At 39.7% G+C, this 19,373-nt stretch overlaps 1 protein-coding gene across 1 annotated transcript; it reads left to right on the top strand.

Moving 5' to 3' along the window:
* The first annotated feature begins 625 nt into the window (after nt 1–625).
* Nucleotides 626–16,777, top strand: ift43 (intraflagellar transport 43 homolog (Chlamydomonas)). The gene is made up of 9 exons (XM_088432528.1): nt 626–767; nt 1,511–1,609; nt 6,211–6,281; nt 8,582–8,617; nt 10,188–10,234; nt 15,060–15,132; nt 15,701–15,776; nt 16,185–16,247; nt 16,447–16,777. Exons 1-9 carry the CDS (start codon nt 723–725, stop codon nt 16,543–16,545), a joined length of 609 nt encoding a protein of 202 aa, XP_088288654.1. The 5' UTR covers nt 626–722; the 3' UTR covers nt 16,546–16,777.
* The last annotated feature ends 2,596 nt before the right edge of the window (nt 16,778–19,373 follow it).

Raw genomic sequence — 19,373 nt, 5'->3', positions numbered from 1 at the left:
ATTTCACCCTCTTCTGATTAAGGACCATGGTCTTAGATTTTGAGGTGCTGATCTTCATCAGTTCAACAGTTTGAAATGTGAAGAGAAAAAAAAAAACATGAAATTGCCAACATCCATATACATAGCTATTGAAACAGTGCAGCCAAAAGAAATGCTATGAATTGAGGACAATCGACTGTTGGTAATACGTGAAAACAAACAATTTTATCTACCAAGTAATAAAATGGAAGTTGTTGGTCAGCAATTCTTATAGTGTTGAGTCCACCAGAGATAGTCTTTTTGGCCAAGACCATTCTCTACTGGATGAATACTGCTACTAAATGACACTTGTATCTGCAGCAAATCTATGTAAAACCAAAGCCAACGAGTGAGTGATTTTGACATGATACACAAGTTATAGTGTACTGTACCGGGAGAGGTTACTCCGTGAAAACGTACAACAACGACATCTAGCGGGCAATAGTTGGTACCACATGTGGAACTGACAACGGTATTTTGTTTTATTTATCATTGTTTTTATCGCTGTTTCAGATAAAAATGTAAAAATCAAGATTTAAAAAAATAATAAATTCATTTCTGCATTTTCAAAATTTTATTCAACTGACGTATCCGCGCTGTGATTTCCGCTGAGCGTTACCATGGCGACTGTTGCCTGGCTATAAAGCTTATCGAAAATCAAGTGGATTCAATGGCGACCTAAACTCAACTAAACCAAGAACGGCATGGACGACGGTGTGCCACTGGGCGAAAGCGGACAAGTCAAAAACGTGAGTGTTACTGTGGCCTTAAGAAAATAACGTCTTGGGGTACTTTTCTTCTCTGACATCGAAACACTGGACCACTGAGCAGTGCTATTGCTAACCATGCAAATCACGTTGAGCCACTGTTAAATTGCATGTTTGTAAGCTTGCCATTCATTTAGAGCCACCCTTAATAATTGAGAGAGGGCACTGATTGTCTCGTATGAAAAATGGAAACCGAAAGAGTCTGTCTTTATGTGGAAGACATGGATGCTAGGCTAACTATGCTAATACTGAACTCTCCTAGCTGCCAACATGAGTGCAAAAGCTGCTAGCATAAAAGTTGCTATACTAGCTGGTGCAGGATTTAGACGTTCACTAAAGTAGTCGAAATCACCAGACTAATGGTGTGTGAATCAAGTTATTGATCACTTGAGCTAATATTGGAGCAATGCAAATGTAGAGAGTTTGGACTAGTGTTTCACATCTCTGGGTTCGATTCTCGGATCAGACCATCCAGGGTGTTTTCTGCTACTCTACCTCAAACTCACATGATATGGCTTCCAGTTTACCCATGACCCTCAAGAGGACAAATTGACAAAATGGATCATGGATGTTTGTAAAAATTAATTTCACGGTTATCTCTCCTTGTTCCAACTTTACAGAAGGGAAATTGATCTACAGTATTGCCTAATCCATTAAATGTTGGAGTAAAATGGATATTTTCGCCATGTATGAACGAATACTAAGTTTCCCGCTTTCATTTGCAGGTGTCAAAATCTGGCCGAAGAGCTCGCCTTGCAGCAGACCAATTGCTTGGAGATACCCGCAACTCCAGGAAGTCCTCCACATCCGCCTCTGCCGGAGAGGTATGCATCTCATTTCTACGTATGATTATTTGCAAGTTATACAGGAAGTCATTCTTGCAATAACCACAAAATGTATGATCTCTCTAATGTATGCATTGATCCAGGATGACGATGAGGTAGGTTGCATGAATGTTATTGTAGTTTTGTATAGTTTTTGTTGCAAACACTTTGCAATCTGCTTTATACCATACCAATCAATCATCATCTGAAAATTCCACTTCAGTTGCTTGGTTTGATACTTTTGCTGTTTTCAAATTTGTTTTCCTTTGTAAAATTATAGCATAAAACTTGAACACCATTTTGGCATAAATGGTATAAAGTTTGCATGGAGAAATGTGTTTACTTTTTGTATGCTTCAAATACTTCAATTGCCATGTGCTTTCTTAAACAGATAATAAATGCACTGAAATCCACAGTTTTAGTTGACCTCTTGGAATTTAGATATTTTTTTAATGTGTACTCATGCAGGTCTCAAGACATGTTCATACATTCAGACCTCAAACCTTTTAGTACTACACTTGTAGATTAAAACACACACACACACAGAATACCTGTACACTTAACAAAAACTGAGACTTTTTTTTTTTTTTTTCCACATTCAACATTTAATTGTCAAATTCAAAGCTCTGTGGAAGCTTTGGACTGAGGAATGTGGCCAAAAAATAAAATCTTTGATTTGAATGAACCTTACTAACATTTATTTAAATTTGATTGATCAAAAACTAAATTATGTGGAAAATATTCAGACAAATCAGTTTTTACCTAGACTTATTCATAACTTGTGCAAAAATAAAAAAGCTGTTCATAGCGTGTGTGTAACTTGCTTAAATTTCACCTTTAAGTATTTAGTAACCAGCAGTAATGTAAACCTCTCATTAAACCATTCTGCAAACTTCCACCTTTGCAAAACCTAAATTACACAATTTAGAAATTTTAAAATCTTTGATTTTTAAATTAATAAATAAAAAAATCATTGCATTTATTGCCCACTTCTCATGGAAGCTTTGGAAAGTAGAACTTTCTGGAACAATATGGCTGTAGTGACACAAAATGTAGGCAATGTGCATGCCACCACGTGAGACATTAGTAAATAAAGTAGCCAGCCCAGTTAGTACATTTATAGATTGTTCTTGAAGATGCATGATATTTTCATTAAAGGCTGTGTCCTAATAAAACATTGAGGCAATTATTTATTTCAGAAGCTACAAATTGTTGATTAAAAAAGGCTACTTTGATACATTTATAAAGTATCTTAAAAATTTTCTGCAGATCACATAAATATGTAACTGACACTGTAATGATTTTACCAGCGATGGCTCAGCTCATAACATTTTTCTCTAATGATGCAAAGAAATGTGTCTAAATATAGGACAAAAATATGCAAGGCAAGTCACAGCACCACAGACAGTTAATGGGAGCAATTCCTATCCCTTCATTGCTGGCATTTTTGGAATCATTCACGTCATCTGGGTTGGTAAATAAAGCTGTCGCTTTAGGCTAATCTTCCCAAATTAGGCTAACTTCCTCAATGCAGGGACCAATATTCTCGCGCCCCCTCTGACCCTCTCTGTAAACGCAATACATTTTTCCAGCGTGCCGTGAGTTTATTTACAGTCATCGTTTATCAAGCCTGGCCTCTTCCGCCTGAAATACCCAACTGATTGGTCACATTCCTGGCATCCTTTTAAACAAAGACGCCACTGCCTTTTGGGCTCATACGGTTTGGACATAACAAGTTCCTTGCCCTGGAGACCACCACGGAATCTTAATTTAGAAACCACCAGGGCTTAGCTAATTGCTAAAGCAGCCCTAACATATTTGGGCATGAGCGATTGGAGTAATGTGTGGCTGAGGGCATTTACATATTTTTGTTGAGTGATATCCAGAGAATGCAAATATATATATTTTTTAAACCAACTTCCGCAGTTCAAAGCAAATTTCTGCTGACAATGAGCACTCCTTCCACAAAATGATTACAAAAAGAGAGGAGCTACTTTTAATAAAGTATTGGTTGTTTGAGAAAATAAACTAAACCCTAGACTTTTTTGAATAATGCCATTATTACCATAAAATCCCATGTACAGTACAGTACACCCACCCAAATTCACCCTCAAAGATATTTTTGCTGTACTTGTGTACAGTATAATACAATCCAATTCAAAGTTGCATTTTTATTATCCCGCTGAGTGGGATAATTTTATTAGTTTTGCTTATTTGTGTCTCTTGTGTCTCTCCTCATGGGCACATAGAAACCCTCAGTAATGCTTATTTGTCTCTAGGCAGCAAATTGTGGCATTGTTTAGATATCAGTGCATAGCAGACACACACCAGTTGCACAGCTTACTTCATTATTGAGGGCATGATGACCCCCTGCAATAATGGAGTAAGAAACAAAACCTTTACCTGAATGTGTTTAATTAAATTTGCACTAAGGTACTTGGTGCATATTTTTTTCATAAAATTGAATGAATTAAACACTTTTTGTCTAAGTACAGTTTTTATCCACAATACAGACGCAATCACTGCATATATATGACGAATATTGGATTTATTTGATTTACTGCCCGGCCCTAAAGTGCACCATTATCAGGATTTGAATCTTTTGTTTTTGTTTTGAGGCATCCCTACACATTTCCATGCTGCTTAAATAGTTCAAATTATTCCCCCTGGATGATGATTAAAAAGACATTCACTAGCTAAAAAAATCATTGTGCTTGCTGAGCAGCAATTCTTTCTATAAGTGTACATTGTGCGGTCTCCCTCCCTTAGTCTTTGCCCAATAGTGACGTCCAGATTTATAAATAGCTTGGGTAAAGGGGGCCAGCCATGAAAAATTATTTCCTATTTCATCATAAATGAAAAAAATTCTTCATGAGCACTTTGTCCTCTGCAGACTCAATTTGGTAATGAGAAATGTTGTGGCCTATTTTTTTTTCCACATTCATTTGTCTCGTGCCCCTGCTCGTGAGCTTGGAGGAATGCGTTCATTCAAGGGCAGTTCTCAGGGTCCCACTCTCAGGATCAAGATGCATACTTGCTTTACTATTTTCAGAATCAAAGAACGATAGGGAGAAGGTCATTTTTTTCCCTGTTAATCTATTTTAAGGTCAGACTTACATAGGGTGCTTGGCTGTTCCCACACTCTCTGGTCCATATGTTGCGGTCTTGGATATGAGGCTATTCAAAGCTAAATGAATGCATCTTAACTATTCGAGTGCACTTGTGCTTATCACATCCTCAGAACAACATTTCAATTAAGCTTCCTGGTCTGTTCTGTTTCACTGGTGGACATCTGGATTCTGTGCTGCAGACATGCTCTCCCTCTGCTGGCAGTACTGGGAAGGCTACAAGCATTCCATTCAGAAAATGCCCCTGCTTTGTCCAAGTGTAGGACTCATACCGTGGAATAAAAAAAAGTCTGCACACCCCTGTTCAAATGATTATTTTTCTCTTCAGTTAGGAATAAATGCGACCAAGATAAGTTATATCAAAACCTTCCCACATTCAATGTGATTTCAAACCTGCACAAATCAAATTATTTTTATATAACGTTTTAAAGGGAGGAAACAAAAAAAAACTGAAATAATTCCAAAACGTGTGTTTGTTGGAAAAAATACTGCAGCCTGCGGTGAATCAAAGAACTGTGAACTGTTTGAAATATCAGCCAGTTTGTCCTCAGGATTCTGCCAGAAAGCGACAACAAAAAAACATCAGTAAAACCCATCTAGAACATCTGAAATCATGGCAGATGTCCATCTGTCTGCCCGTCCGTCCATCCATCTCTCTCAGCCGCTTATCTTCACTAGGTTCAAAGGGTTTTTGGAGCCTATCACAGCTGTCTGTGGGCAGCAGGCACACACTGAACGCTCGTGCGTCTTGTGCTTAGCAGTTAGTTATCATACAATGACAACGTTACTGACGTGGTTTTTTAGCATTTTAGAGGTTTTTAATGGCCATGTGTTGATGTTGGTAGCCATGTCATGTGATAATAATTATGCAATAAATTGGGATAAGGTAGTTGTGTGGAGGTCAAACTTATCGCTGCTACGAGGAACAACTTCAAAATATAAAAGCCTCCTAAGGCTATGGCCTTGATGTCGTTGTCTTAATTGGTGTATTTCTTATGAAGTTGGCCTATATAGGGCTTTTGTGACATGTTTCGTTTTGTTCTTGCGACTTCCTTGATTTGGTGGTACGCGTCAACAATAAACATGCGTTTTTATGAAACGTAAAGTCCAAAGTTGACGTTGCAAACGGCAATCGATGAAAAAAACGTTTATTTCAAGCCTTGTTAGAGGGTGTGTGCATTTGTGCAACTGCATCATTTCAGTTCGCTTTTATTTCCCGAAAATATTTTTTTAAAAATTGAGTTGTAGAGCGTTATCAATAAAATACTGTAAATAATCAGGAAAATATTAAATTATTCATTAACCTGGCCTTGAAATGTGAACAGACTTTATATCCACTCTATAAACAACAACAACAAAAAAAAAAAACATTCACACTTACACTTACAGTATGGGCACTTTTAGTTTTTAACAAATAATACATTCAACAGCTTTTCATGAATTTCTCTTTTGATTTTTCTTTTTTGCTTTCAGGGCCCTCCTCCCAAACCACCTAGAAGGCAAGGCGGCTGGGCTGAAGAAAGCTCTGTATCCGGTCCTGGCAAGTACGTCTCTTTGTCTTCTCTTTTTATTGCCCACAACTGGAAGCAGCGAGCCGTCTTTCAGCATTGCATGTTATTAATGGACTCTGATTCCGTGGAACGAGTTTATTTATCAGTGCATATTTGGGCCTAGAGCTGTGAATCAACAAGGTTAGAACGCGCCTGTCTGAGCAGGCCCTGCTCCATTTGTCTTCATCTGCTAGCAAGGTGGTAATTGACATGGTTAATACATCAGCCACAGGAGGGCACTGTTAGCCAGCCAGTCCTTCCATCAAAGAGCTTCTAAACACTTTATCGCTCAGTGTGAGATGCCGTACACGGGGAGAACAACAAAACATGAAAACAGTCATTAAATATTTCGGACAGACCATCCGGTTAATGTGCCATATTGGCCGGACACCTGCAATGAAAGTTTGGCAGTGTTGTTCAGAAGCGATAGCATAAGAACTTTGAGGCTGTCTGTCATTTGTGCCTGTGAAAGCAGGGCAACCAGCAAACTCCATGGCTCTTCCCTCCTCTTAACAGAAGGTCAGCATGTCATTTCGCTGCCTTTTCTTTTTTTGCTCCCCAACTTGATTCCCAGCCTCAAAGCTATTGAAATACAGGAGGTGTAAAGGGGTTTTGCACGTGCATTGATCCTCTCTGAAACAAAGTAAGTAATGGCCCCCCCTGGAGCCAGCAAGGACTTTTCCCTTCAATGTCACCTCTCATGCTCAATCACCGCCGCCCTCCTCCCACTAATCCCAGCACAGAAATCCCAGGATTTGTCGATCTATCACTTCTAATTGACACTAAATGATCTGTCAGTTTATTGATGAACCTTTGAAACCGGGTTGTCACAATATATTTTATCCCTTACAACTTTTTTTCCAGACAGTTTTACCATGTCTATCGCTTTGCCTTACATGAGTCTTAATCAAGAAGCCAGTAATGTGTCTTAAGTGTGGAAGCTGCACCGCCCCCGCCCAGGCAGGACATAGTCCAAGGGCAGGCAGGTACATGAAGCTCTCAGCTCTTCTCCACCCTGCCTGGTTGGGCACCTACTTCCTCACTCTTGGCTTTGCAGTGTCAAAAGACACATCAAGGATTTTATAAAACTTGTAAAGAGAAGTAAATGTGTGATAAAGGCTTCTAATAGTTTGACTATTTGTGCTTTTTTTAAAAATTAAGAACAAACTAATTGGAACACAAGACAACTTATTGCTAAACTGTTATCGTGTCTCCTTTGTTAGATGTTGTATGCTTTTATTTTGTTAAGTTTCATATGGATGTGTATTGTCATTAGAGAAGCAATTTTCTGGCAAAGAAGCCAGAAGTAAAACATGATGTTGCATGATCTATCTTATGAAGTTACTAAATATAATATACCTAGTGATGCCACTACAAATGTTGTTCAAAAGTTTGTTAAATAAGATGTGAATGGCAGATAATTTTTTTTCTCCATCCAAAAATGTTTTTGGTTAGGGGGTACTAGGGTGAAAAAAAAAAAAAATCACAGCTACATCATTTAAAACAGGTTGAGAACCACTGCTTTATAACAGCAAGGTCGCTTAAAATCTTGTGTTCCGGTTAAAGTAATGTGACATTCTCACCTCCATCAAAATCTTGGAGAATAAATAACAATTGCAACTTTTTTTTTATCTTGCTAGTAACATCTTTATAAAATGGGACTACAGGTTATCCCTGTTCACACATAAATTACCTGTGCTAGTCGGACTTCTATTCAACATTTACTAAATAACTCTGTGCTTTACCGAGTAAGGGCAATGTGTGCAAAGCACAACAATTTATTTAGATGGTATTTATTGGCAGGGTGTGACATCAAGTGGAAATACTTTTCCAGCATAGGCTGTGTCATCTTTGCAACCAATAGGGGGCACTATGTAACCAAGGAAACAAACAGAGTAAACTTGGCTTCACCTGGTTTGAGAAGTCTTATTTTTTACTAATGAAGATATGATGAACCCCATAAAAAAATTGAATTTAATTATCCATTATACATTCCTCTAACATGATGCGATTGCTATGTGTCTTGAAAAGGTGAATTTATACTGAAAATAACATTATAAAACACTTTTGGATTTTAGATCTTGTGCTGTGTTGCTCTACTAGTCTTAGAAAATTGTAGCGTAATTCAGCAGGAGATCTGGCAGAGAAAAGCTGTGCGGCACCCACTGCACACCACACTGAGAGCAGAATTACTGTCATAAGATACATATGAAGACTGTTGTTTTACAGAAGAAAATTACACTAGTTAAATAACTGGTGCCTTACAATTTATTGTGCTTTCTGCATGTACACAGATCTTCAAGAAGAGCTGCTGCTGACGACTTCGAAGAGTAAGCTGACTCAGCCACATTATCATCCATATATCAAAGTACATTTGTTGCTGCTGATTGTATTCAGTTATATTTTTTGCGCGTGGATAAACGCAGGTCTCGGAATATAAATATACCCCTTGAAGTGGAATTGCTGCTTGTTGAGATTGTCCTTGGTTGCACCTAATCCTTACCTTCCAAGAACAATCACTTAACATGATTGAAAAAAACCAGCATGACTGAGTTGTCATCACTTTTATTGCTGCAAGGAGCCAAGCTCCGTTGTTATTCTTAGAATAACAGTGAAGCTGTGACTAGAATAGACATGGTCATGTGGAGAGCAGGTAGAGGATACATGCAGGCATCTATTTTTGAGGCATCATGGCAGCTGGTGCTCTCTAATATATAGGTTTAGGCTGGATTGTTCCAATTAGTAGCCCAAACAAACACTGTTTCTGTCTAAAATGTGTTCTCTTAGTAATATTAATTAGGGATGTCTAAATAAAACATTGAGTGAGATCAATTTCAGACATTAACAGCATTATTTATATTGCATTAAACTAATCATCAATCCCTAACTTTATGCTTATTGTGTGCAGATTCCATTCCAGCTCCATTTTTTTATGTTTCTTGTGCCTGGGTTGTTGGGATTGGGTGTGTGAGATTGGCTGTCATTTTTTTTTTTTTGCTATAACTTGATAGTGCAAATTCAGAAGCTGTGAAAATAGAACACCATGTGAGAGTTTTGGCCCAATCAATGGAACATTTTGGTAAAGGGTATGCATTATTTAACTTCAAAAAATACTCCCGACGTTAATAGTTAGAGTGATATGCATTCTTTGTAAGAAGGCGCTTGCTAACCACAGAAGATCAACTTTATCCTATCACATAATATACATGGAAATCTACAAGCTGGGACTGAAACCATTGCTAATGATAGCAAAAAAGATTCAAACTCCACAACATCCAATGTTTGACCAGGTCTGCCATGGACAGGATAAGCAATGTTTTATTCTAGTGTTATTTTCTAATTATTTGGCAACAGAAAACAGATCCATTTCTTCGAATGGTCTAAACTAAAGATTACAGCCAGCACTCAGGACCAATCTAAAAGGCAACATAAGATAAATGATTACAACTGCATCTTTTAAATTCTGTTAACAAAAATAAATGTCTTTTTTTGTTGCTTGACCGTTCTTTGATCTGCTATAATAACACATTACATCTAATTAAGAAAACTGGTTGACTTTCTCCGAATATTTAGGTTAGAATACAAACAAATTAACTACTGTAGGTCAATTAATTACAGATCTTGACGAAACAATCTATTTTTTAAAATCTCAAGACAGCAGAAGTTAAAATCAAAAGTACTTTGGAGACATTTTTACAAACAAGGCAGCTGATTTGGTCACCCGAAGTGCATTGCAAAATCTCCTAGTAGCACTTAGCTTTGGTGGTTTTCCAGCTTTTATGAAGGGGAAGATAACCAAACCAAGCAACCAAGATTTGCTTTTAATATGTGGCCTCACTATTAAGGCCACATTTTGAAAGTATTCAATAATGAATACTCTCACGCTCTCTGTTTCTACAGCCGCCGGCTGAGACCACAAACTCCCCAAGGATCAGATGATGATGGAGGTAAGTGCCCCTTTACAGTCCCCCCACTCTTGTGTCTCTCCTCATGGGCACATAGAAACCCTCAGGTGCCTCCCCAGCACATTTATTCTGAGCAATAGTGCAGATAAGCAGGCCGTCAAGATTGGAGCGGGCGATATTTCTCCTTGGATGCTATGTGAATGTAGAGCACTGACTCTGACCATTGACGCCTCATAAATAACCACTCACCTTTTGATAAACATGAACATGTTCATTAAGCAAAATTAGATCCCTATTTGCCACAGAATTGTGTTGAGGGAATTCAGTGGGTGCTCAGCCCCCCACAATCCCAAGAGCGACACAGTTAATCACTGCGCACACACGCACGAGAGCATTTCTGCTTTGACAGACTCACCTGAGGGTCCAATTCCGTGCACAACAAACACTGTCTGGGCTGAGCTGTGAATTGACTCAAAAGCCCTGCAACGTATAATTGGGCTCTTTATTTGTGCAAAGGAGCAGCTAAAATAGCGTGAAATTACCAGAACACAACAGAGCTGACAATACTGATGGAAGTTCGAGAGATTCTATTTTGTAAATCTATTTAAATAAAAACACATGTGCCAGTATTCCTTTAACACTTGGGTGGTCAATGAGTTGCCCGCCTTGCTATTTTGGTCGCCCGCATGACATCGCACTAAAAAATAAACAAACAAACCAAAAACTCAGCCAAAAAAAGAACAACAAGAAAGAAAAAAGCAATTAAAAAGAGAAACATCAGTTATCCGGTGATTTTGAGTTATAATTACATTTCCATCAACACCATGTGAACATGATTTCAGAACTGCACCGTGTTGATCACATGAGGGCTTGCTCACGTTGGAACCTAAGTTTATCAAGTTGGTTGAGCTTTGTCGTTACTATGCTTCGGGAGGAACTTCACAATGAAAGCGTACCAATGTCGTCATGTCATATGCTACTTGCACCTTAAGTGCAGTTTATCTTGAGGGATTGCCTGACATCCTCCCAACGTTTAAATTTGAGAATGTGGGGTGCCTTATGAAGCGATGAAGACTTGGGACTGTTGAACAACTGATATGGACTGCACAATGGTCAATTTTTCTAATTGAAGACATTCGGCTCTCTTGCCCTTTTGCCGACAGAAGGAGGATTTCACCGTCTACACGCAGTAGAGCTCTCAAAGCAGAGCCAGAGGCAGGGGCATTGGAAATTACAGAGCTGAGGGATAGTGAGATAGCCCCTACGATCTCGATTATGTCCCCGACGCTTATCCTATGTGTCCACTGGCTACGAGCTGGGAAAAAGAGGGGAGCCCAGGTCACAGCTCCCATCGCCCCATCTGCTGCCCCCGCAGCTCCCTGGCGCTCACTAAAAAATAGCAGCTCTATGACAAACACAATCATCTATTTCATGTCCGTCTTACACAGAACCACCGATGTGTTGAATATCATCCCATAACCCTTTTCAAAATGGATTTTACACTTAGCTGATCGTTTGACTGGACCCCTACGTCAGTTATAAGAGGCCCGACTGATGTGGCGAGAAGTCCCTTCAAAGTCGCTGACTGGTGGTGTGCCTGCCAGGTCTACATACACCGCAAATGATCCCCTACTGATATGTACATGCTTCAGCAAAGAAGGTGATCATGTAAAAAGGATCTGCTCAGGCTACCGGCCCTCATGTGATGGTGTCTAAGTCAAGGCAAGGTTGACTGTGTACAGTAGGTGGTCGGCGTGGTGGATGAAGAAGATAAAGATAAAGAAGAAACAGCTCCTCTTGATGGAGCTCTCCTGGGCTCTTGTCCTGCTTGACCTCCACTTCTGATTGGACATGCAGCTCATTTCTAAATATTGTCTCTTTTACGCTTTGTATGGACAACAGTATGCTTCTCATAGTGCATTTCTGGCTGAAGTGGTGTCACAGGGGGTGTGGAACGACAGACAAGGCAGGATGCTATTTGTAAGGAGCCGGATGGCGAGGCTTTTTGATGTCATTGCACTAAGACCATTAAATTTGATTGGGGGTCCAGGGGGGACGGATTCTGCTGAACGCTGTGCTTTGTAAATGAGAGGACAAAGTGTCACCAGGGCCTCATGAATATGAAATACCCGCGCCTGCATTTATTTGGATATCAGAAACACAGATGAATCTTGTCAGCGGATAAACGAGCTTGGCATTTTTAATTTAGTTTAATTAAAAAAAGGGAAAGAAAGAAATTATCAAGGGGGTGGTGTCATTCTCTTAACTACAAAAAAAAGTTGACAAGGAAACTTCTGAAGTTTCCCTCAGAATTCTAAACGTGTTAAATATCACATAAGTGTTAACTATTTTTTTTCTTGTTGGCCATCATCAAGTACTAAAACGCAGTGTAGGTCATGTGATCCATCTTACTCCATTTTATTTTCTGGAGCTGTTCTAAAGCTGCTGTGACATGGACGTCAAGATACTTCCAATCTCATTCTGCTGTTTAGCTCATCTATTGACTTTGCCCTCAGGCTGCAGCACTGTGGCTGGAGATTACTCACAGCCTTCTTTGCACAATCCAACTCTTAAAACATTTCTCTGTCATTGTGCGGGTGACAATACTCTCCTGCAGAGCTTAATAAGTATCCATCGTGTGATGATCCACCTCGACAAAAACAATGCTCAGCTGAGCAACATTTCTCAGAGATGTCACCAGTAATAAAAGTAAGTGCTTCACCATTTCACTCCATTTGAAAATTCATTGATATACTGTAGTTATTTTCTCTTTTTTATAATGCTTATAGTCACACGGCACATGTATACAAACCGCCATCCACATCCACTCCTAAGGGCAAATTACAGTGTTCAGTGAAACTGATGTGCTTGCTTTTGGAATGTGGGAATGAACCTCTTCAAAAAGTAGTGCATTTGTATCTACTAGACATGGGCCAATAGTAGTTTCTGACGGTGTGTTATCCATGAGAAAAAATATCTTTATTTTTAACACATTCCTTCATTTTCAAACAAAATATTGAATATTTGGTACAAGGAAATATTTACCAGGTTTTGTACAAATAAATAAATGAACAAAGAATTACATGATGTCCTTCTTGTTTTTTAATCGTTTTATAGCAAATCTCAGTGCCCCATCACTGCTAAGCTATTTTTAAACAAAAAAGGAGATCTTTGAAACCTAATCCTCCATGCATGCCAAGGTTAAATATAAGTAGCCATCTCATTATTTCATAAAGGCGACCTGTTGAGTCAAGTCTGAAAACACTAATGATACCGTATCAGGAGTCCTATTATTGTTTAATGGTGCCCCATTTTCACAATTATCTGCTACCGTGAAAAAATCATCTAAAACCTGATGTATTTTCAAAATAACATTGAATTTTAGCACTTGGAGCCCTTAGAATTATACAGAAAAAAAGTTCATTTGACTAAAACAGCATACATATGTGTTTTAGATCACAAATGCACGCTTACTCTTTGTAGTCATGTTTTGAAAGCCATCTTGTAAGATGCAAAAAAGGCACAAAGGTTAATTTTGATCATCGTTGATTTTGACAGGATAGTTTTTTTTTTTTTGTAAAGCCCTTGACTATGAAAATCACTAGCATTGTGGCTCATGAGCATGTCAAGATATATGCATATAAGGGTGGCCAAAGTTGACATTTTTTGGAAAGTTTTTTTTTTTCTTTTTCTATATATTAACTAATTGTATCCAAAAAAGTACACAACAATGTGCAGGTGCAATGATTAATCTCCAAATAATCAATTACCAAATTATATAAAATACATATTTTTGATCATTGATTAATTGTTAAGTGTTGTCCCAGAAGGATGAGAATTGCAGTTTCTCAATCTGAAATATTCTCAGATTTTTTTAGTCCAATTTGAAAAGAGGCTGATTAATATTGTCTTAAATCGAAATAATACATTTGCAAACATCAACCTTTACTTTGGAAAACAATGATCGACATTTTTGCTGATTTTCTGACGTAACGGCCCAAACCAGCCACCAAATCTTTTTTTGTATAGTGCATTTTCTGTCTAAAGAATTTGAAAAAAAAAAGCTTTTTAAATTAAGGATTGGACATTAAAACATGTTTTTTTTTTTTTTTTAATAAATCTGATTAATCGATTGATGGATTAAAGGCTACGAAAAACGTAACCATCAATTGGCTGTAACGGAAAAAAAGGTTTCTCTGTACGTTATGACAACAGTTAACAAATGAACCTTTTAGTAAAATATGCATAGACATTTCAACAGCTCATTTCCGTCATGTCTTTTTGTACGTCTCATTATCTCCCCTCACATTTTCCTGCTCCAACAAATGTCTAAGTGGAATGCTGTGAAAGTTTGCCTTGTCCTTCTTGGGAGTGGAGCCATCCTCACTCCTGTTGCGATTTGCCAATTAAAGCGGGTTCCCACTGTTTGAGCAGCGGGCTGGCGGCTCTCCGCGCTGCAGCCCCTGCCAGGCCGCACGGTGACATCCGACCCCACGCAGATGGGCTCGCCAGCAAACACCCTCGCACGTGGCTGGATGCCGCCCCAGTCGGAGTGGCAGAGTGGACGCGGAGGTCGGCCCGCCGGCCACTGCGGGTCCTCGGGGTGGGCAGCGCTGACAGGGCCCAAATGCTAAGGTAGCGGGGGGTGCATTCTGGGGAGCCCCTGGCCAGAGCCCCTCTCACAGCGGGTAGCTCTGCCGCCTCAACTTCTGAATATTCATGGCCGCATGGCTATTGTGACAGGCTCAGGAGGGATGGGAATAAGTGCCACGCTGACGCTCACTTCCAACTATACATTTGTTTGTTTTCGTTTAAGCTTCTTTCACTGCACAACCAGAACTCGAATCATGTGTTTTGTGTTTTTTAGATATTCCAGTCATTCCCGATTTGGATGAAGTGCAGGAAGAGGATCTCAACATGCAAGTAGCAGCTCCACCGAGGTAAGTCCATAGACCAAGGTTGCCCCTGTCCACGTATAGGTCAGAAGCGAACTGTCCTGCACACCTGCCATTGCCACTCAGCGCTCCACTTGGCGATGGAGGAATGTGTGTTGGGTGTGATTTATGCAACTGTGTTACCGGGGTCCTTACCGAAGGGGTCCTTTGATTTACAGGGCAGCGAGATGCACGCCGACATGTGTCGAATATGTAGCAAGGCTATGACAGCGCTGGAGGTTATTAGACTGGGGCTCGCTCTCTGTGCGAGATAATATCCACATTGAACTCATTGCAGGGGCAATGTAGCGTGTAATGTGCAATAAGTAGGACTGGCATGCGCTGCTAGGCCCCGGCCACTTTCAGAGCCCCCGCACTTAATTCCGACCCGCGGATAAGCAGCTGGGTTTCAATATGAGGCGTTTACCACTTGGCAACCATAGCACTCTTCTTTGCTTCAAGTCTTCACACCAAGCAACTTCTCTTCTTCTAAGTCTTGTTTTGCTATAAGTTGATTGAAATATATTTCTTGGTTAAATAAAAAAAACAATCTCTCTTTTTGTTCTGCAACTAGCATTCAAGTCAACCGGGTAATGACCTACAGAGACCTGGACAATGATCTGAAATATTACTCTGCATTCCAGACTCTCGTAAGTCAACAACTTCAATGTATACGTATATTTTCTATTATAACATGTTTACTATACAGGTACATCCGTAAACGGATACTAAACTTTCAGAGACATTTTTCAACTGTTTCAACTTGTTTACAATGTTTTGTGTATAATTAGCTTATTCACTGCCATTGACGACAATTGATGTCAAGATACATGTTTACTGGACTGGCAGTGAATAAGTCATCTAACTCATTTACTGCAATTGATGGCTATAGACGTCAAAACTTTTTTTAACTACGACTCGAAACAAGCTGGAGACATACATTTAAAACGTAAACATAATTTCAAAGTCAAGTCTTAAAAAAAAAAAAAAACTAATTTAGGAAACCTGTATTATCTGGCAATTTTTTTCATGCACAATTTCTTGGACTGTTTCTTCAGGATGGTGAGATCGACTTGAAGCTTCTCACAAAGGTTTTAGCACCGGAGCAGGAGGTGAAAGAGGTGAGTGATTTTTTTCTTTCTTTTTTTTTTTTAGTAAATATCGCCTCTGAGCTTCCACCCAAGAACTGTCCAGCTGTTGTCCACCTGCCTCCTAGGTAATCAAGATTTATGATGTGTACATTAACACTTTCATTCTCCACACCTCCTCTTTCTCTGTGCCCCTCTGCCTGCCCCCAATTCTTCTTTGGCTGCTCTGCAGGAAGATGTGCTCTGGGACTGGGATCATCTGTTTACAGAAGTGTCCTCAGAGCTGCTTATGGAATGGGATCAAGGAGAGAGTGACGAGCAGGCTTCATAATGTGCGACTTGAGTTGTAAAGTCCGGACTCGATGGCCCCGGTGGGACCTGAACAGCCAGTAACATGAATCCTAACTTTTAATTACAGTGTGATCTTTAATGTATATTTCTTAACTCTAGTATGTAAATATTGTACAGTTTGTGGTACATTTTCTACATGAATTTAAATGAGATGTGCAAACTGTTGAGTGTGTTATACAGTACTGAGCGTGATAAAAGACATATCTGCTTTGGAGGTGTCCTAAGTCATTTACGAATGATATTTTGCTTTCAACCTGTCAACATGTTCAATGACATCTGACTTACCCATACATATTTTATTTTTTTATTTTTTCACCATCTGTATGGCCCTAGCAAAAAATGTACCATGAAGAAAATTGTTACATTAAAAAAATGCTATTTGAAGAAATTCATGACTAATTAGAACCTTGGAAATGTCAACAAATCAGAAAACCAGAATTTGTTTATGCATGCCAGTTTTTTGATAATAGCAATTTTTTTTAAAGAAAATACACTTATTTTTCCAAAAAAAACGCCTCAGCTTTTGAGATGTTATACCAAAGTCATTTACGAATATTTGATATACTTTCAACCCACTCATCAGTTCATCAGTTCTATCTATACATATCTTACTTAAAGTTTTTGGAGCTTCATCAGACATTTGCTGCTGTTTATGTAGTTTTCAAAGGCCTGTTAAAAGAAATATGTCCCCTTTACGGCCATCATTATCACTCACCCTCGTACAAGTGCAAGGTTGATAATCAGCTAAGCTGAAATCCAGTTGATTGTGTTCAAATTAACATTCCTCATTAGGAACCGCAACCTTATTGTTATTGACTGTGCCATTGACTTTATCTTGCAGCTCTTCGATAGGAGCAACACCTTCTTCACTATTATCTCAAATGCATTGAAGACAGTTCCTATTGACACCAGGTGGATTAGCATATATTATACCTTGATATTGGACGAAAACGAATACACGTAAGTTGGCTCCTGTTCCAACTGCTCTTTAAAGTGAAAAAAAAAGGATGTAATGAGGACAGCGCAAGTTCAAGGACATCACTTGCTACACACATTTGTGCCGAATTTTGTGTAACTCACCAAATGCAATGTGTTCGACGTGAGCTGGCCGTGTCTATCAGCATTCAGTTTTGTCTTTGGTCGGTTCATGTGTGTGAATTTCAATGCAGGCCACCGACGCGCGTGCACGTCTTTTAGGGAAACAGTCGTAACATTTACAGATTGTGATTAGGTTTATTTCTGAGACGCAGAGCGCTCTCCTGACATTTGAAAATGCACAGCAAAAGACCTCAAGGACACACAGCCTATGCATCTAATAGCTCAATCACTGCCCATCAAAGTAGATAGATTTATTTTTGTCCACTTGTTAGGCCTCGAATCTGCTTCAACAAGTGTAACTCCTTCAGATGAAGCTATCACCCAAGATATTTGTGCTTTGAATATTTATATGCTGTGGAATACTTGAGCTGAGATGCGGTGAGTATTTCCCTATTAGAGATACAAACGTTCACTCTTGCCACTTCCACAATTGGCTCATTTTGCCAGCCTTAATGAATTCTGCCCATATGTCCCGAGCAGCTGCTACGTTGCCCCTTCCTCCCGCCCCCGCCGAGCTGCGAAGTGCCCATCCATGTAGAGACAACCTCTAGCTGTCTCTCTGGAGAAGGCTAAGCCTGCCACTCCTAGGCTGGCAGCCGGCCGCTTCTGTCAGAGGTGGGCCGCGGTAGCGGCGAGGGCTCAGATTATGGCCCGGTGGTCGCGGGTTGCGGCCCGCCTCCAATGACCGCTGCAAACATTGGTGGATCAGAGAGGGGATTAGAAAGAGGAAGAGGGTGGGGATGAGTGGGGGATGCAGTTTGGCATGTGCTCTCATTCAGGTTCTCAAAGTGACCTCTCTACTGCCTCATCCTGATGCTCTCTTTTATTCTCCCCATGTTGCTTATTATCTACAGTGTATTGGGATGCTGCGGCAGGACTCTGAATGACCTCCTCTTGTCTGGGTGCAGTGAATTCAATCACATCAAAACAACAATATTTCTTGTGAGGGAGACGGCAGTTATGGCAGAAGGCTTGCGGATGAACACGGTGTCACTGGTGGGTGAAGTGAGGCTGAGGCCGTAATGATCATCACATGGGAGCAGACAGACTTTCAGGTGTCTTTGTTTCGTTTGTCATAATTCGATTAAAATAATGACAAGTTGTTTTTGAGCTTGATATACATTTTTGGATAGATGGGCAAAAAGATCATCCCTGTTTTCATCAAACCATACCTAGGAGTGTCATATCAACATTGATCTAATAATTACAGTCATAGTTAGAGCATATTCTCTTTAAATCACCGTAATCTTATTTTTATTCTCTAACTCTGCTTTCTGTATTAGATCCGTTTATTCATCAGGCTTTTTGTGCTTGAAGTTGTGGGGTTGTAAATCATATCTCATTTGCACCCTGTTGTGGCCAATGATTGGTTGACATTCTGTTTGGCATAGCCTGATAGGCTCTTTTTTTGTGGGTGGGAGGGCAGATGGAAGAGCATGTGAGAGTTCTCGCTCCGATGAATTGTACATTTAAAAAATGACCTGACTGTACCTTTGATAAAGGCAGAGTGATAGGCATTCTTTCAAAATGGAGCTTGCTTACCACAGAATCAGCTGAAGTTTTGCTCACCACATAAATGCAAAGCACCAAGCCACAACCGTAGCTACAGCTAACGATAGCCACAAAGACGCTCATATAGTGCGCCATAGCAAATCTCTTTGCCAAACTAAACTCAAGAACACCCCATGTTTGAGGAAGTCTGCAACGGAC

The sequence above is a fragment of the Hippichthys cyanospilos genome, chromosome 14, assembly GCF_059441005.1.
Source record: "Hippichthys cyanospilos isolate Australia breed blue-spotted pipefish chromosome 14, RoL_Hcya_1.0, whole genome shotgun sequence".
Lineage (NCBI taxonomy): Eukaryota > Metazoa > Chordata > Actinopteri > Syngnathiformes > Syngnathidae > Hippichthys > Hippichthys cyanospilos.
Note: the sequence above shows the minus strand (reverse complement) of the source record. Positions and strands in the feature narration are given on the sequence as shown.